General features: G+C 50.1%; 8 protein-coding genes; 4 read left to right on the top strand and 4 right to left on the bottom strand.

The window, feature by feature from the left end:
- Positions 1-864: 864 nt before the first annotated feature.
- FFUJ_05581 (uncharacterized protein) lies at positions 865-1782 on the top strand (the record flags this gene model as incomplete). The annotated part of the gene is made up of 1 exon (XM_023578808.1): positions 865-1782. One exon carries the CDS (start codon positions 865-867, stop codon positions 1780-1782), a length of 918 nt encoding a protein of 305 aa, XP_023431757.1.
- A 461-nt stretch (positions 1783-2243) lies between these two features.
- Positions 2244-2765, bottom strand: FFUJ_05580 (uncharacterized protein; the record flags this gene model as incomplete). Its single annotated transcript, XM_023578807.1, has 1 exon — positions 2244-2765. One exon carries the CDS (start codon positions 2763-2765, stop codon positions 2244-2246), a length of 522 nt encoding a protein of 173 aa, XP_023431756.1.
- A 1800-nt stretch (positions 2766-4565) lies between these two features.
- Positions 4566-5956, bottom strand: FFUJ_05579 (Transcription factor IWS1; the record flags this gene model as incomplete). XM_023578805.1 has 3 exons in its annotated part: positions 4566-4839; positions 4890-5368; positions 5423-5956. The coding sequence occupies 3 exons, from the start codon at positions 5954-5956 to the stop codon at positions 4566-4568; spliced, it is 1287 nt and encodes a 428-aa protein (XP_023431755.1).
- A 448-nt stretch (positions 5957-6404) lies between these two features.
- FFUJ_05578 (uncharacterized protein) lies at positions 6405-7960 on the top strand (the record flags this gene model as incomplete). XM_023578804.1 has 3 exons in its annotated part: positions 6405-6591; positions 6654-7546; positions 7598-7960. 3 exons carry the CDS (start codon positions 6405-6407, stop codon positions 7958-7960), a joined length of 1443 nt encoding a protein of 480 aa, XP_023431754.1.
- A 2845-nt stretch (positions 7961-10805) lies between these two features.
- Positions 10806-13581, top strand: FFUJ_05577 (related to nitrate assimilation regulatory protein nirA; the record flags this gene model as incomplete). XM_023578803.1 has 5 exons in its annotated part: positions 10806-11072; positions 11276-12408; positions 12457-12575; positions 12623-12857; positions 12909-13581. 5 exons carry the CDS (start codon positions 10806-10808, stop codon positions 13579-13581), a joined length of 2427 nt encoding a protein of 808 aa, XP_023431753.1.
- A 2371-nt stretch (positions 13582-15952) lies between these two features.
- On the top strand, positions 15953-19627 carry FFUJ_05576 (related to NAM7-nonsense-mediated mRNA decay protein; the record flags this gene model as incomplete). XM_023578802.1 has 2 exons in its annotated part: positions 15953-16716; positions 16765-19627. The coding sequence occupies 2 exons, from the start codon at positions 15953-15955 to the stop codon at positions 19625-19627; spliced, it is 3627 nt and encodes a 1208-aa protein (XP_023431752.1).
- Positions 19628-20058: 431 nt separating this feature from the next.
- FFUJ_05575 (related to transcription factor SPT8) lies at positions 20059-22187 on the bottom strand (the record flags this gene model as incomplete). XM_023578801.1 has 2 exons in its annotated part: positions 20059-20284; positions 20350-22187. The coding sequence occupies 2 exons, from the start codon at positions 22185-22187 to the stop codon at positions 20059-20061; spliced, it is 2064 nt and encodes a 687-aa protein (XP_023431751.1).
- A 926-nt stretch (positions 22188-23113) lies between these two features.
- FFUJ_05574 (uncharacterized protein) lies at positions 23114-24049 on the bottom strand (the record flags this gene model as incomplete). Its single annotated transcript, XM_023578800.1, has 1 exon — positions 23114-24049. One exon carries the CDS (start codon positions 24047-24049, stop codon positions 23114-23116), a length of 936 nt encoding a protein of 311 aa, XP_023431750.1.
- Positions 24050-24676: the final 627 nt, after the last annotated feature.

The following is a 24676-nucleotide window of genomic DNA, read 5'->3' as shown; positions in this document are numbered from 1 at the left end:
CTGACGCCATTCCTCCAATGAACCCCACGTCCGTGAGGTACTTGAACAACATGAGCAGGGCTCTCCAGGTTGTTCTTCTGCAAGGATGCCGCGAGTCAACTACTAATTAATTCAGAAGATGTCAATACTCAGTTCAACTTCATGTTGATTCTACTCTATTACCGCTACCATGTCCCTTGTGTTGCCGGCTTCTTCGCTACTATACCTACCCCAAATCGTATTCGCATTCATAAGGCATTGAATTTCAGCTCCAGCCTCCAATTACCAAACTCTTTGGGCTTCAATGCCCGAACCTGACGTCACCGCTCCAGGGACTTACCAAGGAAGACTTCCCGAAAACCCAGTCGTGAAACCCCATATTTCAAGAACGCCCAGTAAGTAAATAGACTTGTTCAACTTGAGCGCTTTGGGGTCATGGTCTGTTACACAAGGACCTGGGTCTCTTTGTGTTAATGTACAGATAAGTTGATAAAGTCTAATTGAAGCCATATCAGGCGATGCTTCTGTAAGTCAGCAGAGACGCACTTATAAGCATAAACCGAGGTTACCATGAATCCTAGGGCTGAGCCAATCATCATTTTTATCCTTCAGAAGAATCGAACAAGTCACCAACTATTAACCTACCTATAGTAGGTAGAGCCATTTCTGCATCCAAAGTGCTCACAATAAGCTCCTTGTCGATGGTAGAAGGGCCCACTTATATTGGCCAATCCGATTGACGGCTTCTAGTGGCCTGAGGCCAGAATTGTATCGACCATGAGACAGTGATAGGTAATACACCAACGGGCCAGACTTTTGATCAGATATCCTAAGTTGCAGATCACTCAAATCGCTTAATAGACATCTACTTCAATGGCACTCACCATGTGTAAACCAGTCTTGTCAATTTCTGCCTCCTCAACCCCATATGAAGCCTGGGCCAACGGCTACAACGATAATCCCTTCAACCGCTGGAAAACCCTTTTTCAAATTGCTGTTTCTAGACAGATGCCTTCCCGGCGACACTCAAACTCCTCAATCTTATATCTTTCTTCAACCAAACTTGTCAAATATGGTCGCACAGTCCACCTCTCTGAAGCCTCAGCTCTACTCTTCTTAGCTTCCTTTGCGCCTGACGTTCCTATTCCGAAATTGCATTGCGCGTTTCGAGATGATCAAAAGGGGGTGACTTATATTGTAATGGAAAGGATTGACGGGCAACCCTTGAGTGAAAGCTGGCATGAGGCGTTAAGAGACGAGAAGGATAGATTATTGACACAGTTAAGGAATATTTTTGGTGGGCTGCGAGCACTCAAGAAGCCCTCTGGAAAGGGGATCGCAGATGATGCTGTATGTGCCGCTGATGGAGGCAAGTTGCACGACCATCGGATATGGAATGCTGCTGGGGAGAAAGGTTTTGGCCCCTTCTTGAACGAGGCAGCATTCAACCTTTTCCTTCGGAACGGAGTCTCGAATGCAGACTCCATCACAGACCAAGGGAGTCAAGCCGAGATCCAAAAATTGATCGAGATGCATACAGCATCAGAGCAAAGGAAGATGGGGACCGTGTTTACGCATGGGGATATTAGCCTGAGTAACATTTTGGTCAAGGAGGGGAAAGTAGTAGGAATTGTAGACTGGGAGATGTCTGGCTGGTATCCTCGGTATTGGGAGTACACAACAGCGATTAATACCCATTACATCAAAGGGTGGAGGGAGGAGATTGGGAAGTTTTTGGATGAGTGGCCGCAAGAAAAAGAGATGGATGATTTATGGAGAAAGCATTATTGTGATGGGGCTTGAGAGTGTATGTCAGCCAACCTATTCGCCTGGAACTAACAGACATTCAAGATGGCCGGGAGATGCTCAATTCGACCTCACACCGGCAAAGCATATACGAACAAACTCAGTACCGGCTGAGCTATATACAGAGTGGACAACATTGCGCAGTTGTACAAGGAATCTGAGAGTGCGTGCTAAGTGATCAACACGGCTCATTAGCAGCTGCTATGACAGACGCTGAACGGATATATCTATGCGTGTCGCGTTCCTGAAATCCATAACCATGGTTATATCCCAACCCAACCAACTTCGCTCTCGACCTTTGGTGTACAAATGTTACCCAGGTACCTATCAAATTCACAAGCGTCGGCGAGGCGCTCTCTGGGATCATTTGAACGAGGTGAGATAGATCTTTTGCCTCCTTGTTGCTCTCAATACACAGAGTACGTCACAGACCGCAGCACTGCTCTTGATGCCTGCTTCTATGAAGGTAGAAGATTCTGCATAGGCCTTGGAGCTGGAAGGGGCTGCCCTTGACGTCGCATTTCCCGGAACGGGTCCGAGAACGATGTGCATTGCTGATGAAGTATGGCCCAGTCCGCCGGGATTGCATTCGTACCCACGCATCTCTGATCCCCGACGACAGCAGCCAAGGCTTGCTCAACCCACATCTGGCAATTGAAGACGGTCCAGACAGCACTCGTTTCTATAGGGACAGCTTTAATGACCTCCTCCAGGCGCCGTAAGTTTTCGATCTTGGCCACGGCTGTGAATGTGAGCATCGCAGGGGTGGGACCGCTCGAAAGATCGCGCGGTGGCTCCTCGAACTGCCAGTGTATGCCCTGTGAAGTTGGGATGTTGCGAACGTGGTAGAGAAGCATGCCGTCCATTCCACCATCCTTTGGGCCACTGGCGAGACCCCAGTGGTAAGGGTCAGGGTTTCCACCTTCTTGAGGAGCGCGAAAGAAGCAGACAACATACAGTCTTGGCTTGTTCTTAACCATGTTGACGATTGTTAAAGAGGTTGGGACAAAATACCGATGATACCTAGTTATGTCTACTCTCTTTATACCTGCTCTCAGAGCATTTGGGCATGTTGGCTGTACCTCTAGGGGAGTCCAAGGGCGCTAAGTGAAACGACAGTATATCTAAATATATTACCCACATCAACCAACGACTTACACTTGGTCAATCAATTCATCTGGCTAGGAACGGAAGATTCTACGGTATCCCATGGTTGGATCTGCCTCTGTAATGTGCATGACACGTCGTTCAAAGAACCCTTGTGCATGAGTGTAAGCACGTTGTCAGCTTCCTGGTTGACTTGTAGAATAATCTAAAGCGGTCTGGACGACTCAGCGTGTAGTGGTACTCTTCATGGGGTATGGGCACAGCCAGCTTTCTCTTCCGCACTTGAGCGTCTATGTTATCTCCTCCGAGTCCTGAACCCTTCAATCAAACAACATACCTCAAGACCTAACAACTTGGGACCATTGGCTGATAAAGGCCAACTCGAAGGGCCGCCGGTGGTTCATAGACACCTTGGATATGTCAATGATCGACTCGCCTCTGTACCATATAAGGACATAAACCTCTCATGCCGCCTTGATTTATGACCCCAAGCGCACCCCAAGAACGCCAGGCCCTGCATTCGAGTGCGACATGTTGCTGACGTTGACATGTATTCATTTGGCCGCAGGCACCGTCTTTTCCCGAGGTCATACTCGAGGCCTGCTTCAAGGCAACTCGAGTATGATATGGCCAGTTTAGTAGTCCTAAGCGCTGAATTAAAACCACCTGCAACCAGTCGTTAGCGGCCGGGATCTTGGGTACGCCAATTAGGACTACGGATTTGACAGCAGCGCAGGGCGTTGTAATAAACAGTTCATTTACTTCTGGGATGGAACTTGGTTGAAACATCCGCGATGCCTGTCTACCCATCATTAGGCTCCAAGTCTGGAGGCAGGTTTGTGCTGTTGATGGCAGATGAGGGCTGGCTATGGGAAGAAAGAGGCTATGCGAAATGTGTGAGAGGCAGAAAATAGCGGTACGAGACGGGCCAGAGGCACCCTTTGACAAGGAGATGCATAAGGATGGCATTTTTAGAGAAATGATCAAAAGTGGCGTCACAGGAATTGTTCAACGTGTGACTGAAGGGTGCCCTAAGCCGCTCACGCCTCGTATCATCCACGGGGCGAGAAGATAGGCTTGTTCAACTTGAGCGCTTTATTAGGACCGTACTCTGTTGCACAGGTTACTGGGATATTATGCTCTGAGTAGGGCCTGCTGGTGTTCTACATATGAGCTAAATTCTGAGGTTGAAGCTATTTTGGGGAACGCTTCTCCAAATGATGACAGAGTCACAGAAGAGGTGCTCTCACAAGCATGAACCGAGGTTACCATGAAGATCGAAGGATTCCAATGTCGAGCCAATGAACACACCATGACAACGACATTCGTCTCTCTAGCATGTGTTCAGCGACCAAACACCCCCAAACCCATGTCGGAGTCAACCGTCTATGTCATCTGATGTCTCATGAGCACGGGACGACCACGTTTCACATCACAAGTATCAGAGTCACAATCATAAAGGATATGGGGAAAAAACAGTTCGCCTTAGCCCGTCATGAGGGCTCCAGTTTTGATTTGTTTAATAGCCTATTATGTGAACGCCGAGAACGCCAAACCCAGAACCCGCGTGCGTCGACTCTTCTGCCTCAACTAATAGCTTACAACTGTAATGCTCGCCTAAATATGGTACGCTCCAAGAAGCTCCGAACAAAATCCAACCGTGAATTTTAGCCTTAGTTAGCCCTCTTCTTGCTCTTCTGAGCCATCTTGCGGAAAGCTTCCATACCACCTGCACCAAGGGGACGATGGCTGGAGTTTTGCGAGCCCATAAAGGTGCTCTGGGGAGCAACAGTGTAGCTCGAAGGCAAGTTGACCATACGCGCCGAGTTGTTACCTCGTGATGGGGCCAGTAGACGTTCGCGCTCAGCATCTTTGGCGTTGACGGCAGGACGCTGGGAAAGACTGAATTGAGAGCTGGTCTTCTGGCGTTGTGCCATCTTGGCAGATCTATCATCAAGTCAGCACATGTAAGAGACAAGCCGCAAGAGAATACATACTCATAATCGTAGTCACGGGTCTCGATCTGGCGCTTCTTGTAATCGTCGGTTCGTTTCAGGATAGGTCGACTCCATTCTCCCAGGAGTCGTGTAGCAATTCTCTTGATACTGGGTTCGGGCTTCTTGCTACGAGTATAGAACACCACCACTCTTCCGATGCCGCTGCTGAGGAGTGCCTCTTTCTCGATGTTCATCTTGGCGAGAGCGTTGAAGATGTCGCGTTGAATGTTGTACGCTGGAAGAGAGCCATCGTTCAGAGGCTCCAAGAAGAACTTTACGTGCTGCAAAAAGTTCGTATCGGGGTCCAGAACGGCATGTTGGACGTTGTTTCGGTTCAAGATAGCGGTGACCTCGGGGAGAAGCTTCAGCTTGTGCAGAGCTGGTTGGCCGGCCTCGCGAGCCTGGTTATCAGCCTGACAAGCCTGTTCCATCTGTACCTTGAGATCCGCTAGAAGGTCATCAATCTCGTCCTCAAGATCCTGGGTAAAAAGAAATTAGTGAAAGAACTTGAGCATATGCACTTTGAAACCTACAATCTCATCCTTCTTCCTGCGCTTGAGACCGCTTGGCTTCTTGATTGCCGCATCTATCATTCGGTCGAGCTCTCGCTGCTTTCGCTCCGCCGGCGTCAAGTTCTCCTCCTTCTCTGGCTCTGGGCTAGCAGGCTTAGAACGTTGACGTCGCTCTCCATCACCAGCAGCGCGTCTTGAACGTCGTGACTTTTTGCCCCCATCCTCTGCATCATCCATATCAACATCTTCATCTCGATCTCGGCGCTTCTTATCTCGGCGGCCTTCACGTGGTTTCTTTGGGGCTTCTCCGTCTGCACGCTTTCGCTTTGTAGCTTTCAATGTGCGAGCAACATCTTCGTCAATGTCGACGGGACGGTCCTCGATGTTGGCCGTTTCTGGGTCGTAATCCTCGAACTGATCCTCGTCTACCTCGGACAGCGCATCGGAGTCGCGATCAGAATCAGCGGCGGCGATAGCATCTTCGTATTCTTGCTCTTGGCCGTCGTTGACGGGCTCGTTGGCATGCTCGCCAATGGGGGAATCCCTTTCCGACATGGCGTCGCGTCCTCGATCGTGCGAGATCGCTCTGGGAGTTCTTTATCGCTTGTTGCAATTTGGTTATCACAGCGCTTGAGAGACTTCGAGAGGTTCGTGCTAGAAATTTGTTGGTGAAGAATCGTCGAAAGCTGTGAATATGGAAAGATTGACAATTCGCAAACCTTCAACTTTCTTTGTATGGCTAGAGCCGCCACAGGTGCGAGGCGCGACCCCTGTTGGCTGACATAATCGTGAAGCTCCACCTAGAAACCTCAGGCAGGTGGCCCGCACCCTTTGTTTACTTTGGCCTTTTTGGTTGCCACGGATGAGTTGAAGAATACTCGATGGATTGAATCTGGCAGCTACTTTCAGTCACTACAGCTGCCCCGACATCAACCCCAGCCTCTGTCCACCTGGCGAACCTTACATCGTAATTATTCGAGCTAATCAGTAGCTGTCATCGATTATGGATCGTCGAACTTACGAAGGTCCTATGGACTGGGAGTACCAGAACAGCGGCCCTTTTGATCCCACAAGTCCTTTTACACATGCAGCAAAAAGCAACTCACAGAATGGCAAGTTTATCTTCACCGGCGTCACAGTTGCAGCTGTAGCTTCTACAATCCGCGATGTCTGGCAGCTCTTTGCTAACAGTTTGTAGTCTTTGGCTCCCCTTCGAAATCGAGCTTAAGACCAAATCCTTTCGCAAATCTAGGGACACCCTCAAAAACGAAACCGCCGCAATCCTCCTTTACTCCTCAATTGTCTTCGAGAACTACCGCGCCAGCATTCCGCAACCCTGCCTTTACAACACCTCGACGACCTTTTGATGACGTTGCGCTGTCTGAAGCCTCAGGCGCAGAAGACAGCCCTGCCTTGACAGAAGTTTCTGACTTCCCGAATGACACTCCTGAAGCGGACCGTATGAGTGATATCAACATGAGTGGCATGACGAGTCCCTCCAAGATCGACAAGTCCTTTCGTTACAGCAAGACTCCTTTCTCAAGCAAAAAGCATACACCAGGTCGAGGCGAAATACGAGCGACTCGAGACCTCTCTGTGTCGGGATTCATTCGCAAGCGAAAGAGACATAATCTCGATAGAGATGTCAGCAGCATAACTCGACACCGATGGACAGAGTCAGATTCCGATTCGGAAGATAGCATCGCACCGAGACGAACTCGTGGCAAGAAGAAGGCAACAAAGGAAGCCCCGAGGGGTTTCTTGGGATCTCTGTTGCATATGTTGGACGAACACCCTAACGCCCCCGACAATCTTTACAGATGGGTCAAGTTGATTGTGAATTTCTTCCTGGTATCAGTCTTTGTCTACATTGGCTGGTCCATTGTAACCACCGTGAAAACGGACATCGAAAATGCAAACGAGATGGCACGAATCGAGATCATGGGGAAAATTACGGAATGCCAAACTCAGTACAGTATCAACGGATGTGCTAAGAACGACCGTCCGGCGCTCAGAGTGGCATGTGAGGAGTGGTCTGAATGCATGACACAGAACCCTGAGGCTATCATGAGGGTCAAGGTGACTGCCAAGCAAATCGCAGAGATCATCAACGAGTTTTCTGAAGCAATGAACCTCAAAGCTTGGGTGGGTACCTCATGCCGCATAATACTAATCGCCAAGCTAACCACTTCACAGGGATTTTTCTTCGCTGTTCTCATCTTTTGCGCCTTCGCCAACAACTTTTTCTTGGGTGGATATGTCAGCAAGCCAGCACCTCCCGTTCAGTCACAACCCGCAGCTCCACCTCACGATCCATCCATGGCCCCTGAGAACGGTCCAGGATTCATGTGGGTTCCTGTACAAACACCAAGGATGCAGCGTCACATGTTGCTCGACGATGGTACCGATACGGACAGTACACCGCCGCCAAAAATGAAGACGATTCTTGCGCCTCCATACACTCCTTCACTGCGTCGGAGTCCAAGCAAGACGGATCGGGGCCGTAGCCCTGTTAAAAACCGAAGTCCTAGTAAAGGACGCCGGGAACCGTTTGCATAGGCTCTGACGGAGAGTTAGGCATATATTATTTTCCTTTGTCATCGAATAACCTGGCTGTATAATAGTAGTGCATGGAACTGGGCGCATGTATACGGGGCGCGGTTCGCTGGTGTTTGGAAAATCAGGTCATAGCATGGACGGCGGTATCATGGACGGATGGATGGATATTGGGGTATGTAACATTGTCAATCACTATATACCGCAGTTAACTCTGCATCTTTTGTTATTGAAGAGTTCTCTCAGCCCCTCTTATCGCTGCCGCAATTATAGGCCATGTTACAGTGCAGCTCAGCTCCTGGTCATGATCCAAGCTGAATTGATTGAAGGTTGAGGCTGTCAGAGGTTGATGACGTACTGTGGGGTAAGGTTAGGAGGGGCACTTCGATGGATGGCCCTGGCATGAAAGTTAATTCTCAGGTGAAGGTGGAAGACAACTGGAATGAATACCCAATATTCTGAGAAATCGCTCCTTTTTACCACCTGGACCACCATTTATCACGGTCGCCCAGTATCGTGTGGCATTTTTCTTGGCAGTTGCTCCAGTACCATCAGCAGTACTTCGATGCAGCAATGTCAATCATATGTTGCCAAGATATAAATTACCCCAGCCTGGGTACTCCGTACGATCATCCATGATGTTCTGATCGCCGCAAGCCTACCATATCTCTGACATCATATCTACAAGGGCTCTAGACCTTTGCTCTCCTCGAGAGATCCCATTGAACGAAACATAGGGCTTGGTTATGGCCATCCGTTTTATATCCGTTTCGCTTTTTCCGATGCAAAGTTACGGTGATGAGATGGAGGGCCAAAGGATGCGCCAAATGCAAGGAAGCATGCACAATCTGGCAGGCTCCGCAACATTCCAATTGGACGATGGACGTGCTTGTGGTGGATGTGACCTTGGATCAGGCTTGGAGATAAGTTTGATGGCGTACAACTTTGTAGTATTCCTTGCCCAGAAGCTGAGGGGAAGTGCGGTTCGGGCAAAAACAGCTTTGTTTCAGACATCTCAAGGTTCAAAAAAGACATGATTTGCAGCTGGAATATGGCGATGAGAGGGCGAGCAATAAGAAAGGCTCATCGGCAGTCTATAACTGCAGAATGACGAGCCGCTGAACACATTGTCCACTCAGACCATGGCCCTAACTAAATTTCAAGCTTCCAGTGGTATGGCCTGGTCGATCTGGCCATGGCACTCATTCTCATGGTTATCAGAGACCTTTTGACAGGAGAATCCTAGCTTGGCGGTCGACAATCTTGGACTGGATTACAAAGACAAGAACATTTGAGCCGGTTCAAAAATAGAGTTCCTTCCTTTCTTCAGCAGTAAAAAGCGAAACAACCCTCTCCAGATAACATTAGTAACCGTAACCTGAAGAGGTTGAGCGTACCTTCCAAGTTCTACCTCAGGCAGAACCAGAAAAAGCTCTTTCATTCGGCCACCTAATCATTTTCTCAACTTTGATCTCCATACCTCATCAACGCTCATTGTATTTCCTTATAGAGCTTCCATATCCGCGGTTCGAACATCGTCTGTTTCACGACATGAAGCGTGAGACAGAGCCAGGACCCCAGCTACTGTAATCGACTACATACGGAGTAGCTGCAAGACATACAATCTGCAACGAAGTTCGCCGAGGAAACGCAAGATTCATTCAGCACGGTAACAGGGCATCAAACAAATTAAAGCTACAGCCGAGAAACTTCGCCGTGGTTCTAGGCCTCTATTTGAACCGGCCCGAACCTGGTAATCGAGCGCGACGATAATCGTGAGCACAATCGCAAGAGATTCCCATACTGGACATAGCCAATCTTCATCATCCCATTTCCCACACATCCCTACAATCAATCAGTTCTCATTTTATTCCCAGTCTGTCCAACTTCCGTTGTATGCGCAAACTTCCGCTTTCGGTCTCAATTTGACTTCAATATCTTCAATTGTTCAACTCAAATCGTTGCCAATCCGTGTTGTGCATGGACCACAGCGCCCAACTTTTGGTCTCTATCGCCGGCGCAATCGACGATCGAGTGGACACCAAGTACACCAACCAGTACTTCTTAGCAACCTCTTTAATCCCTCCTGAGATCGCAAATTGCGACAGGAAAAGAGAAACAACATTGCGCGCTTCAAAGCGCCACTGATCTGCGACTTCTGCAACCCTTCATTTTCTCTCCCTTGACTCGCGGAGTCGGCCTCGAGCTCCTTGAAACCCCCGGTCACGTATCCTCGAGTTCGTGAGCTTTCAAAGCTCACCTCTAGTTCGGTTACGTCGTGCTAGAGCCTAGCACTCTACTAGCTAGTCGATGAATGCGCATTGCCCGGGCTTTTTACCCAAATTCGACCTACGACTCGCTGTGACTGGTCTTGATGCAATTGTGAGAGCTCAGGTGGGCCATCTTCAACCGTCTTGTCTCCGCATCGCATTCTCCCCGCTACAAAGCCGCCCTGACGCGACTGAGAAAGCAGAAGTCATTCAGGTACCAACAGCCCAAAGTCATCTTCGCTTCTGGCGCCAAAAAACCAGGCCTACTTTTTTTTTTTTTTTGCTGTGGCCAGAGGAGAACAAGGTGAGAGTTCAAGCTTCAGGACTCAGGTTGTAACTTTGACGACACCATCGCGAATCCCCTCGCAGCATGTCAGACTGCGCCGTGCCCTCCGCCGTCGCCCCTCCAAGACCTCATCCCACCCGAAGCTCTTCGAGCTGAAGGTTGGAGCTCACAAAGCTTCACGACAGACGCCTAGTTCCATACGCACGACAACAGCGAAACGAAGAACCTTTCCTCTGTCTCCACAAACTTCTGTACTTTGCAATAGCCTGCGGTCAGGCTCGTTTTTCGAGTGATGGATGTCGACAACGAACATTCAGACGCTGGTAGTCAACGACAACCCAGTGCTGAACACACGCCGCAAGGAGCTACTGCGCAGGTTGGGGGAGCTTCCTCGCAAGGGAATCCTACCCCCACCTCAGTTCAGTCCTCCAATACGCCCTCGACTGCATCAGGTCCTGCAACAGCTAACGTCACCCATTCACAAAACTCGAAACGCCGCCGAGGGCTGGGTGTTGTGACGCCCAATGCCTGCACAGAATGCCGCAAGAAGCGCGCAAAGGTATGTAGCAGATCAGCTTACTTTCCCGAAATCCTTGGTTGCGTAGTCGGCTCTTGTTCTTCACTTTCCTTGTACGTCATAGCAAGTCCCACCACAACATTTTATTTAGCTTGTGATAGACTTCCGCAATTGGGTGCAGTGCTCGCTTTGTTCCCGTAATGATTATGCTGTAAACCCATCCTTGCTAACAATTGATGTTATAGTGCGATGGCAAAAAGCCGTGCGGACGATGTAGAGCACAGAAAGATGCCGAATGTGTATACGAGATTCCCGTGCGCCAGTCGAAGGAGAACCTCCGAACCGAAATCGAAACTCTCCGACAAAAGCAGCGTTCAAGTGACCAAGTCTTCGCTGCTCTTGTCCGACCAGAACTATGGGAAGAGGTTCTAACCCGTCTTCGGGGCGGCCAACCCGTCGAAACCATTTCAGAATGGCTCGCAAGCGCACCACGCCCTGGGGAGCGTTCTATATCTTCGTTTCCTCCCCGTTCCGAGGCGCCTACCATGGGTCCTAACCCGGGGTTCCCAGGAGGTGGACTGGGTACATTGGCAGCCATGAGCCTTGGTGCGAGCCATCAACAGTCGCAGCAGTCTTCCATGCGGCCCGAGATGGGTCAGCACAGTCCCTGGCAATCTACCTTCAGCCAAACCGAGTCAACAAGGAGCGACTCATATCCCGACGTCATGAACTGGCAGACAGATATGCGAGGACCGCCACAAAATCGAGATGGGTCATGGGCCGAAGGGATGAATCCTGATCAAATCTCGGACGGTCTTCCACGATATCGTGGAGTTGAACAGATCCTGTCACCATTGAATGAACCGGGGCTCCGAACACCGGCTTCAACTTGGACCGTAATTACCGGCGACAACGTTCTTGTTCAACACCTTCTGGCGTTGTATTTCTGTTGGGAGTATCCAACATTTGCGTCCCTGAGCAAAGAACACTTTCTTCAGGATTTCCAAAAGGGACGGAATCGATACTGTTCACCGATACTGGTGAATGCCCTTCTTGCATTGGGGTGCCGCTTTTCGACACAGCCCATGTCTCGAGCCAATCCCAACGACCCTTATACTTCTGGTGACCACTTCTTCAAGGAGTCATTGAGACTATTTGCCCAGGAAACGGATCACCATTCCCTTACAACTATCCAAGCTTTGGGGATAATGTCGATCCGAGAGGCTAGTTGTGGGCGAGATTCAGAGAGTTGGTATTACGCTGGGCAGAGTATTCGACTCGCCATTGAGATGGGACTCCACCGAATAATGGACGAAGGAGATGAAGATGAACTCGCTGTGCAGTCAGCAACCTTCTGGGGTGCTTTTGCGCTTGACCAGTGAGTGTTCCCTTTCATCGTGAGATTTCACTCTAACAGACACTACAGTGCATGGTCCCTCGCCACAGGCTCATTGCCGCAATGCTCCTGCTTCCCTCACCTACCACCAAAGCCCGCGATAATAGGAGACGTCGAAGCGTCTCTGTGGGTGCCTTATACTGACGACGGTGAATTTCTTTTGGTGTTATTCTATGACTATCGCTGACTGTGACAGGCGCTCCCTTGCAACGCTCATGCCAACAACCGTCTAACGTGCGTTCCGTGTATAAATGTTTCTGCGAACTCAGCGAGCTCGTACACCAATCTCTGTACATTCTTCATTCCCCTGGCAAACCCCTGACAGCAAGAGAACTTTTGAACATGTACACACAGTACCTCAATTGGTATGATCGCATACCTGAGGTCCTTCGACTGGGGCACAATTTCACCCCAGCTGTGCTGTTCGCTCAGTAAGTCTAAGCCCAACACGTTTGTTTCACCACAGCCGCTAACTTGAGCAGCATGTACTATCATTTCGCTATCCTACTCTTATTCCGGCCTCTCATCAAGCTCCGAATCATTGGATCCAAGGTCTCGCCTCGCGATGTCTGCTCACAGGCGGCCGACGCCATTCAAGGCCTTCTAAGATCGTACTCTTCACTCTATACCTTGCGACGAACGCCCTCGTTCGTACCATATTTTGTTCTTACATCAGCCATCATGCATCTAGCGATTGGCGCAACAACTGTCGGCTCGGATACGACTGAAGTGGATATGGAGAAAGCGGTCAAGGTGGATCCTCGTGTGGCCGAGTCCATCACTCAAGGCATTTCAGACCTCACCGAGATGGCTCCTTGCCACCAATTCGCTGAGCAGGCTCTCAACATACTACGTTATTTGGCCGCAAAGTGGGACATTGAGGTCGAGAACAACGTCGACAAGCTCACGGCGGAAGAGTACGACCGTTTGGTCTTGCCACAAACGGGGAGTCTCAACTTCTTCTCGCCCAACCTGAGGGAGGGGGACATTACGTGCCAATGGGGCGCAGGACCATTCATGGGAGAACAATCACCTTCGGTCCAGAAGACAGGAGATAGTATGGAGAACCCCCTCTTCTGGCCTTTCCCGATGCAAGGGCGGCCGATTCTCCCTGATGGTGTTGAGTTAGAACATGCAGGTTTTGCGATCATATAGAAGAAGCTTTCAGTGGCCTTTCAGTTGTACATCCTGCTTATGTACATTGAGTCCGTACACGACGACAGATATCCCGGGGTGTTGATCGGTGTTCTTACCAGGCGAAATGGGATCAAAGGTCAAAGGAATGCGGCGGGCATTTTCTGGCGAAAGGGGGCTTTGGTCTGTAGAGTCATTATCGCGGATTCCAAAGCGATTTGTTATGGGGTATACCAACACTTGTGTAAGAGAAAAGAGTGATTGCATGATATCATGGGTTTTGGTCGAGTTGTTGCTTTTGGTGAGAGGGTTTGATGCACGGAATACCCGGGAGAAGAATAAAATCGCCAACTCTGTTCATGCATACGTTTGTTCTCTGAGGCTTGTGATTGATGATGAGGCTTGCATGTGTTGTTTGACATGCAGGTCAATGAAGTGTAAGCGTTTGCTGCATGCTGTTTGATGCCCAAACTGCAACAGTGGCATACTGTTTGTCCATGCATGCTTCTAATTGCGCAAACGCTCGTTGCAGCATGCATTTTCTTTGCTAGAATCGCAAATGATGTGGCGACAAACGAAATACACGACAAGTCACAACCCATGTCGTTCCATCATGACACATAAACCCTTTAACTCTGATTAACTGCTGTCAAATCTTGTCCATCCCATATAGAACGACATGCATGTGTCACATTGTCTGTCCCTCATTGCCTTGATTAGGCACGGCCCTGACCGCGATGCAAGATCCCACATACACCCCTGAAGACACGCCCGGTCTATGATTCAAACATGCAAATTGCCATGATTCCGATGCAAAACATCCATTCTTTCATCTTTCACTGGCGCGCTGAGGGGGAACATGCAGCGGACATGACGATTGTTGAGTGTAGCCCTGTGCAGGCTCCCGAGATCAAGCACCAGGGGTGTACTCTACATTTTCTAAAGTTTTCTCCTTCTCCTCTTCCGTTTCTTTCTTTTCATTTCTCTAAATAGATACGAAGCTTTATGTGAGGTTCTAGAAGCTGGTTTCGAAAGACGATTTGTGATTTATGACGAGCGACGAATTACCCCTTTCTGCGAGGGTACGAGACGAGGCATTGCCCACGAGCGAGAACTACAAGGAACAGCTTTCAATTGAAGTTACTAGACTGGTTTCTAGTCATAGCATTTGATGAACGGTTTGTGTCTTTGGGCAAGCGCGGGAAAGGTAGACTCCTGGAACCTGTCGGTCGAGCGCCAACGTGCTAACCACGACGTTTGAGCGCAGGACACTCATACTCTACGAGAACACCAGCGATCAGTCGCTCAATCAACAAAAAGACCTCAGTATACTGATCCTTACGGTCGTCCATTATAATCTTCCCCGGCGCTGTTCTCAGCCGTCGTGTGCCCTGCTGTCTACTCCTCCTGGAGTGTCCCATACTTCCGTCGACAACCAACGTTTGTCCTGCACTGAATTGAAACAACACAACGCGGTTCAATAACAGAAGTCGCTCTCCAAAGTCAGAATCATCTATCAAAGAAACCAACTGTTCCCAATCTGTCAAGGAGGAAACCCCGTGCCCGAGCACTCGCCTCAAGCTCAGCACAACACTCTGTACACTCATCAGTTATACTCCAACCATCGAAACAACCAGTACAAAATCCACAACAGCTTCATCGCAGTATCAAATACATCCTCCGAGCCAGATCACAATTTCTGATTGGATGCCCTAAGGCCATTTACTCGCTACTGTACTGGAACCCTTTCTGAAGCAACTGGAGCCAGGGGACGTGCAACCACCTCCCGCTACGAGGAATATCCAACATCTGCAAGTGGCACCTGGCGGGCAGCTGGCATCAACTTTTCATCCTCAACTTTTTATTGGACTCAAAACTTGAGTTGAGTCCTCAGTCATACCTGCAGCTTGCGCCCGTTACCCACCTCCTTCTTCCTTCTCTCATATCTCCTCGTACTTCTTCCTTCTCTCTCTACTCTCATTCTCATTCTTCAGAGTTGCTGGGCAACAAACGGTTCAAGAAATAGCTCCTTACTATTCCACTCTCCCACTCTTCTTTTTCTTCTTCTACTCGGAGTCTTCAGCCTCTCGCCTCTTCTCTTCTTTAACCGTACTCATCCTTTCCGTCGTCAACCATTCTCATCAGAACACACATCTCTTCTATCACCAAGCCCTCAGAGCTTCCTGATAACATACCAACCCTTTGCGCCGTATCTCGTCTGTTATCTCCTTGACACTGTCCATATTCTCCCTTACAACGCCAGTTGTGGGTGCTTCCCCCTCTCATCGAGTTCATCGAGCAAGGTCACCTTCATCTTGCAAGATGGGGGATCAAAACCAACAGGTGAGTACGACAGCTATACCTTTTCTCCTCGTATACTAATGCTTCCAAGATGCCGGGAGACCAAACTCCTTTGGAAATCATTACTCAGCATGTCAATCACAAGAACAATCTGCCAAAGACTGGCAGCGTCCCTTGGCACTTGGCTCCAGAGTTTCCACACTCAAGCGAGCTGATGTCCATCGATGCTGCCCCATTGCCCCATCCCCCAAACATTAAAGTTCTATCTGAACGTGATGCCAAGAATGCCTACCTTGAGTTCCAGTACATCACGAATCGTTTCGAGGGTACTGAGCTTCTTCGGCAAGCTATCAACTGCTTCAGGAACAAGCCTAGAATGATGGAGGGAGACAGAGATAACTTCTACATCTATACACAAGTCAGTCACATTTTCTCCTTCCTCAAGTCCTCTACTAACAGCTACAAGGTACACGTCCAAGGCTACTTGTTTGCTAGATCTGGGGCAGCTTGCCGCATTGCCTTCTCAACAGAGCGCTCACCCACCAAAGTTGAGTGGAAACAGTCGAACCGGCTTACTGCTGGTACCCTTATTGCGCTGTCTCCCAAAGATGACAACTTCAACACCCAATGCTATGTTGCAGTTGTTGCCGCACGATACATTGTGGGTGGCCTTGAACCTGATCCTGCCAATGACGAAGGTGAAGACACTCCGCCCCGGATCGAGATCTTTTGGTCCGACTGCAACAATGCCGTCTTCGATCCTTCCGTTGAGATGGTGATGCTCGAAGCCAAAGGAGGTTATTTTGAGACTGTTCGCCATGCCATGGTTGGGCTACAACATGCCGCAAAGTTTGAGTAGGTCTATCCCGTTGCATACTCAATACCCAAACTAACATTCCTCAGTTCCAAGTTTGACAAATACATCATTCATGAGTCCAACACCGAACACACGACCGACTATCTTGCAGACACTCCAGGGCAGACTCCTCGTATTCCTGACAGAGCTGACCACCTTGATCCTTCTCAAAGGGAAGCTTTGGAACGCATGGCCCACAAAGAGCTGGCGGTTATCCAAGGTCCTCCTGGCACTGGCAAGACTTTCACATCCGTTGTAGCCATTGAAAGCTATGTCCAGACTCTCAAGTCTCGACAAAAAGGAGATACCCCACCCGTCATAGTTGCTGCTCAAACCAACCACGCTCTCGATCAGCTTCTGGACCGACTCTCGGTTTTTGAGGCCGTCATTGTTCGTCTCGGTGGGCGCACAGAAGACGAGGCGATAGAAGAGCGTACTTTGTACAATCTCAAAGCCAAATTAAAAACACAAAGTGGTGGCATCGCGGCTGAGAGAGCTCGAAGAAAGGTTCTCGGCACAATGGAGAAGTTGTTGTCGCAATGCTTCCCTGCATTTCTGATTCCAGCTGAAGAGTTTCTTAAAGAAGGACTCCTCTCGGATGCTCAGTACAAGTCGTTGGATGATGACGAGTGGGAGTCTGCTACTCTGGTCAATCGTGATGACGGAACTGAGATTGAGTGTCGCATTGCGCACTGGCTCCAGGTCATCGAGACAGACACCACTGTTGACATACGCCCTCCCCAGAACCAGGCTGAAAATCCCGAAAAAGATGATGCTGTTGATGAAACCCAGCAAGAGAATCAGAAGGAGAGACTCAAAGGTGCTTTCTTTCCCATGAAGTTCAATGTCACCGGTGCCCTTCCCAGTGAACTCTCCAAACAAGCCTCCTGGGCTCACCGAGCCCGCAGGCTATTGAAACAGCATCAAGATCTATATAAGATCCAGCCACGTTATCGCGGCATGGTCTATCACCTCCTACGAGAAGAACTTATCCTCGCACGAGCTCAAAAGTTCCCTCAGCTTCTCAAAGAGTACCAGGAAGCATGTGATGATATCAAAGTCAGCCGATGGGAGTCCGATGTCAGACTCATCACAGGTGAGCGTATTGAGATCGTGGGTTGTACAACCACCGGACTGTCCAAGTATCGTGGTATGATCGCAGCATTGAAGCCCCGCATATTGATGATCGAGGAAGCGGCCGAAACTCGAGAAGCCAACATTAGTTCCGCTCTCTATCCCAGCCTGGATCAGGTTGTGCTCGTCGGAGATCACCAGCAACTGGTCCCATCTGTAGATGTGCGAGAACTCGGCCGTGATCCCTACAACATGCATGTGTCTTTGTTTGAGCGCCTGGTCAAGCTCAAGTTGCCATATAGCATGCTCCGAGTCCAGCGTCGTATGGTCCCTGCAATTCGCGAAGTGGTCAACGCGTTCTATCCCAAGCTCACAGATCATTGTTCCGTATACGACCCAGACAACCGGCCTCCTGTACCGGGCATGGGCGGGAAGAGCCTTTGGTGGTTTGATCACGAGGGACAAGAGAGGCAGAATGCCAACGACTTTTCATTTTCGAATCCAGATGAGGCTGACATGATAGTGGGCTTCGTGCGATATCTTGTTCAGAACGGCGTTGACCCGGAACGCATCACTGTTTTGACGTTCTACAAGGGGCAGGTTGCTCTCATCACGGAGAAGCTTCGTCGCGACCTATACCTCGAACTCAAGAATCCTTTGAAGAAGTGGTCGGTAAGAACTGTCGATGGCTTCCAGGGCGAAGAGAACGATGTCATTCTACTATCACTAGTTCGAACCCTTGGCCCGGGCTTCATTGGGAACGCGAATCGGACAAACGTGGGTACCAGCCGAGCGAGATGCGGACTGTATGTCTTCGGCAACTCCCAAACACTGGTGAGAGATGAGACTTCAGAGGCTTACAGTACATGGAGAAAGGTCATTGATGTGTTTGAACGCCGTCAGAGTATCGACAACTACCTGCCGGTCACTTGCCGTAACCACGGAATACGAACAAACATCAAGAATGCCAGTGGTTGGAAGTACATCCCTGGAGGCGGTTGCGATAAAAGTTGCGAGTCCACGTGTGCAAAGGGCCATCCATGTAAGCTCGCTTGCCACAAGTTCGACCACAGCGAGGTCAAATGCTTGGAGAAGTGCGAAGAGGTCTTGAAGTGTGGCCACAGTTGCGAGTCGCGTTGTTGGCAGCCTTGCAAGTGCCCCTCACGATGCGATGAGCCTCCAAAGATGAAGTTGCCCCTCAGGACTTCTCCGTTACCTGCTCGAGCTCCCAAAAAGCCCAATTATCGCCCCCAGTCACGAAGCGATAGAACAATTTCGGGAGGATCTAGACCTCAAACGTCTCCAACTCGCCGGTCCGATGCCTTTGAAGCTCCAAGTTCCCAGGTACCAACTTCAACTCCCATGGCACAAGCTCGAAAACATTGCTTAGAGCCAACCAGTGAACAAATAATGGAGGGGGGCTATTACGCGGAAACGATCCAGCAGGCCCACCAAACTGCGGACAATGCCATAACGACAACTAGAGTCTTTGAGAGTTTCGCGGATGCCTCAAAGGAAGCCTCTCGCCGCGAGAACTGGAGCCCAGACAAATTGGCCAAGAAGGATAAACAGCTCGCAGAGGACGCGAAGGCCAAAAGACGCCAGAAGAGCCCCGAGTCAATACACATCAGTGAGACCTGGCACCGAACAACAACATCGGACAGCCTTCATCGGCGACGTGAAGAGAAAGTTGAAAAACATTGGTCAATTAAGGTCTCAACTTGCAAAGAAGCTGAACCCAGCCGGGAGAAGCCTGCTACATCGGGCACCGATATTGGAGGGTCATCAATGGAGGATGACAAGAAAGATGGGGAGGACTTGATCAGCTTCGATTGAAGTGCCGTCGGGGAGCAAGAAAACATCGGAACTTGTCATAGGGTGTCAAAATAAACTCAGCAAAAGGTGTCATAAACTTATGCCAAGTTACATAAGTCTTTTTGTTCTTTATGATTAGATTCCTGAGTTTTCTTTCCTCGTTGAGAGGTCAGTCGGAGTGACTGAATGAATAGCTTACGATAGGAATTGTAGATTATGTAGTCGTTGGTGTAGAAATTGTACGGGTGCTGTATCAAACCCTGACTGCTGCTGATTGAGTGACCCGAGAAGTCGAAGAATTGAGGAATAGGAATGGAATTTTGTCTAACTGTTATAGAGGCAGGAAAATCCGACTATAAATTAAAGCTCGCCATGACCAACTCCAGTATATACAAAGCACGACGACCAAGTCCCAAAGTTGGAGAGTCAGTTCGAGTTGAGACGACCCCAAGCTATCCATTGGTAGCATTAATCTCATAACCGATGAGGACTTCTGTACTCGTACCCTCCCAGCCTCTTGTGCCTGCAGCGCTCAGCATGTAGCGGCTTGTCGGGTCGATGTAGAGACTGGAGATGACGCCTGCACGGGGAGGACCGGGGATGATGAGGAAGGGAACGCTAGAGTGCTTCATGGGCGATTCACGAAGATCGTAGAGACGCATGATATCGTGGGAGGCACTGGACACTCACTGTTAGTATGGACAGACTGATAAGAGGGGAGGGGGAGGGGAGGGGGAGTCTACCAGACGAGATGACGGCCGTTAATCATGGGTCTCACGGCACTGACTGCTCCGCTGCCCCCGGGGAACTTGAGCGTCCTGTGGGGTTCCCAATTTCTCTTTGCCTTGTGAATATTGTACTCTTCCACGGTCCCGTTGCGACGGCCCGCGTAGATGTTGTTGCCGTTGGGACTCCAGCAGGCGCCCATGCACCACGGGGGGACACCATTCCTTGTGCCGATGCGCGCCACGGGATCTTGTTGGCGTCGATCCCAGATTCTTAATGTTCCGTCCATCGCAGCCGAGAGGAATGTTGTGTTGGATGTTTGTGTTGGATCATGATTCGTGGGGGTGTGTGATCTGAGGAGTAACGAAGGAGATGTTGGCTCAGACTTGGGGAGTGCGTCTTGCGATGGTTCTGTGCCTTGCGTTGGAGCCGGTACGAGATCGACGTCCATAGCGTCGCTTGTATCCAGCGATGGCTCAGGCGGGGGCGGTTCAACGACCGGTTCGGGTTCCGGAACGGGTTCAGGCTCAGGCTCTGGATCTTTTCCTGCGTCGAGAGCGGCCATGTCTGCTGAATGGTCCATAGCGCTATCATGACCATGGCCCGGCATCACGGCAGTGAATTCATCGTCGTCGTTGCCAAAGGGTTGATCTTCCTTTGTCTCGCCGAATAAGCTCCCCGCATCGCTTCCTCCAAAGAGACTGTCGTGCGCGGGTGAAGCTGACCCGTCGCCATCGCCGTTGCTGGGATTGGCGTTGAACTCAGCGGTCATATCGTCGACTCCATCGTTGTTGAGTGGATCTGTAAAGTTCCCATTCGCTATAGGCGCCGCGTTATTTGTAGTCATTGTTGTAGGAGGCAGTGGCTCATCGTCGTCTTCTGGGATGGGAGCACCGCTTGCGGGACGGAGTTCAAGAGCTGATATTTGACCTGCGTTGCCATCGAAGCTTCTGATGGTTTGACCGGTGTTGAGATCCCAATCAAAGATGTTCTTGTCCCATCCACCGCTAAGAACGCTCCTTTCGTCCTGCGCCATCGTCAAGACAGACACAGCGTTTGTGTGCTGCTGCAGACAGTGGATTCTCTTGCCCTCGTCGTGTCGGACGCTCTGTAGATTGATACCCCCTGACTCCAGACCAGATAGTAACCAAAGAGCCTGCGATTGTACAGCGAGAGAGTAAACAGGCGAGAGAATATGCTCCTGGTCTCCCCGTCCCGGAGGCGGCGGCTCCTCATTCTCCCAGTACGACATGAGTATGCCAGCCTTGGTAACGCTATCCACAAACGGATGCCTCTGCGCAACCGTCAAAGCCAGCTTGCCGTTGATGGTATTGGGCCCGTCATATTTACGAATATACCCGTCTGAGCCTCCCGTGATCCAGTACCTCAAATCGGGTGTGATAGCCATGGCATTGACACTCGTCGATTGCGGCGCTGCCATGGTCGGCACGATATCGTAGGACGCTGCGCCGATGTACTCAGGCGACGGCTGAGGCCACCGCTTGTCGAGACTCGGGGCGGGTGTAGCTGATTTCCTGGGTTGGGATTGCGAATCGTCGGGTTCGGATTTTATCTGAGTACTCCGTTGATCGTTTGAGTCTGTCGCAGGCGGTTGAGATTCTTCACCTTCACCGTCTGCATCAGCGTCTGCATCTGCATTGTCGTCATCGTCTTCGTCGTCGTTGTTATCATCGTCATCGCCTTCTGCATCTTGATCCTGATCGCCATTGTCGTCAGCGTCCTCCATTGCCTCGTCGACGTCGTTGCGGTCGTTGTCATTGTCATTATCGTTGTCGTTGTCATTGTCCGAGTCAGCTGAACTGGCGGACAGGCGATCATCGTCCAGGGTATTCATTATGGGTGCTGGGGAGGTTAGCTGGGTGTAATTGGGAGGATTGATCAAGGGAGACATGGGGACAACTCTGGCGCAATCGATCCAGAGGCGTAGTGAGTGATTACCTGTATAATATATCCACCTAGCAAAAGTCTAAAGCATCAATTCATGGAGCAGTCTTTTGAACAAAGGAACCAATTGCGAATCGCATTCGAAAGTGTCGCAAAGGGTCTGTAGGCGTGCGCAGGATCGCCAGGTCGTCTTTGAAGCTTGGTAAGCAGTCGCGAGAGATCAGAGAAGAAGCTCAGGGTATTTGAAGCCAAGATATGACAGGTATAGAGGGCAGTTGGCAAGGTTGCGATGTCGTTGCAAACTGCGGGGCCGTGATGTATAAAGGTCCAAGTTTAATAAGTTTGGAAGCTCCCTTCGCGCGTCGCGTTTAATTGGAGTTGGAGATGGAGATGGCCCGATGTGTCTTAGTGATATGCGGTACAATGTGGAGCCGAGGCAAGGGGGCCATGGGTAAGGGTCCCGAGATGTTGGTGTAAGTCGGCCTTTACTATGTAATATCTCTTTCTATTACTCAATCACTTCAGCAAATGATATATTCCTATCAATTGATTTCATTCTCTGTGATGTCCTGCGACAATAGAGCGCCAGCAGCGTTGACGTCGAGTCTATCAGCCCGATGCATCAATCCCCGTCAGCTGAGGCCACCCACTTACAATCACTACTACACTCACATCACTCAGCATCAAATCAGTATCAGGCAAATATTACAGACAAAGGAAATTTATTGTTGTACTTACCACTCGAGGCTCAGTCTAGGTCTCTCACTAAGACGTAGCTATCAATACTTACCCTCCCTCTCTCGCTATCTCTCTGACTTACACCAATGACTTACCTAAACACCAATCTCACCTTTCACTCACTCTTCTCTCAGCCACTCACTTCCTCCCCGAATGTCGTCTACTCCCACCACTCTTCAATTCCCTCTGCAAAGATCCCCGACTATTCCGCACAACAACCTCCGTAAGGCTATCATCCGGCACAACCGTCTCTCCACTCCCCGGCCAAACCGTCGGAGCATTACTGCCCCCAAACACCGAAGGCTCCGGCTCCGGCCCGTTCTTGACGCAGTCCCTCCAAGACTGAATCCTAGTCTTTGTGCCCTTGGGGACATGCTGAAGTGATGAGGGCCAGGCATCTTGAGGAACGGGGGGTGCTTCACGAGGGTTCAGGAAGAACTGCGATGAGCGTACGGACTGAACGTCTGCGTCGCGATGGCTTGAATCACCGTGTCCAAAGGTCTCAACTGCAAGAAAGTCCTCTCCATCACCGAGACGATGACGATGGACGATAATCTCACCTGGACTCCTCTGATCCCGACGAGGAATATTCGCAAACAGCGCATCATTATCAGCATCATAACTCACCCGATGTCTAAGCCTCTGCTCCTCCGCCATCTCAGCCTCAACCCTCCCCAGAATCCGATTCAGCCCCGAATCTCTATGAACAGCCGGCGGCTCGCGCGTGAACGCCGACCCCTCAGAGTGCGACCACTTGGAACAGATCCTCTGCACCGGCTCCGCACTCACAAGCGACTTCTGCTCATCGTCAGAATAGTCCTCACCGCAGTCACTGCAGTCGCACTCATCTTGTGGCTCGGGAGGGACGTCAGCGTATTGACGCCATTGACGAGCTGTGAGGTTAAGATCTTTCGGGGCGTTTGCGAGACGAGCTTCGCGAGTTGCTGATGTGCTGCGTGGGTGACGACGGCAGCGGGAGCTACGACTGCGGTTGAGAGAGGGACCCATTGTCCATTGGCCTAGGGCATCTAGGAACCCGACTTTGCGGGTTGAGCGCTTGCTGTGTCTAGACATGATGGGTGAAGGGTCCTGGTGTTTTGTTGTGTTTATCTGTTAGTGAAGACGAAGACTACCTGAGCTGTGATATTTGCTGCTGTGACAATTCTCAAAGCTGTTGACGGTGATGAGAGAAAATGAGATGCCGTGAGGTAAGATCATCTTGGTTATATAGCTACTCATGAAAAGTCGATATTCCAGGAACAATAATGGACTTTGATGGTGTACATGAGACTGTCACCACTTTCTTCACCCATGTACACCACCAAGTGAATGAACAAAGGCGCACAGCCACGAGGTGAGAACAAACAAGCCCATTATCTTCACCTTTATCTTACATGCCCTGTTCAGGCGGCCAAAGAGTTCATATAATAACTTCATCATTCACTTGTACGCCGCAAAAGAGTCTTGCCAAGCGACGACTATTCGACTCCCCGCCAACTCAGCCATCTATCTCATCATGGTCGGACTGCGGCTTCAAGATCAAAGTAAAAACTCAATGTGTATTACAGCTCAACGCATCGTAACTCGTGACTCTATCTACATGCACCCAAATAGATCCAAGACATACATCTCCCTAGCCAAAGCCCTAACTGCACAAGGTACAGTACATGCCAGCCCAGTTGTCTCAGACACCACCTCATT

Source organism: Fusarium fujikuroi, chromosome FFUJ_chr06 (genome assembly GCF_900079805.1).
Source record: "Fusarium fujikuroi IMI 58289 draft genome, chromosome FFUJ_chr06".
Classification (NCBI taxonomy): domain Eukaryota; kingdom Fungi; phylum Ascomycota; class Sordariomycetes; order Hypocreales; family Nectriaceae; genus Fusarium; species Fusarium fujikuroi.
This window is presented reverse-complemented; position numbering and strand designations above follow the sequence as displayed.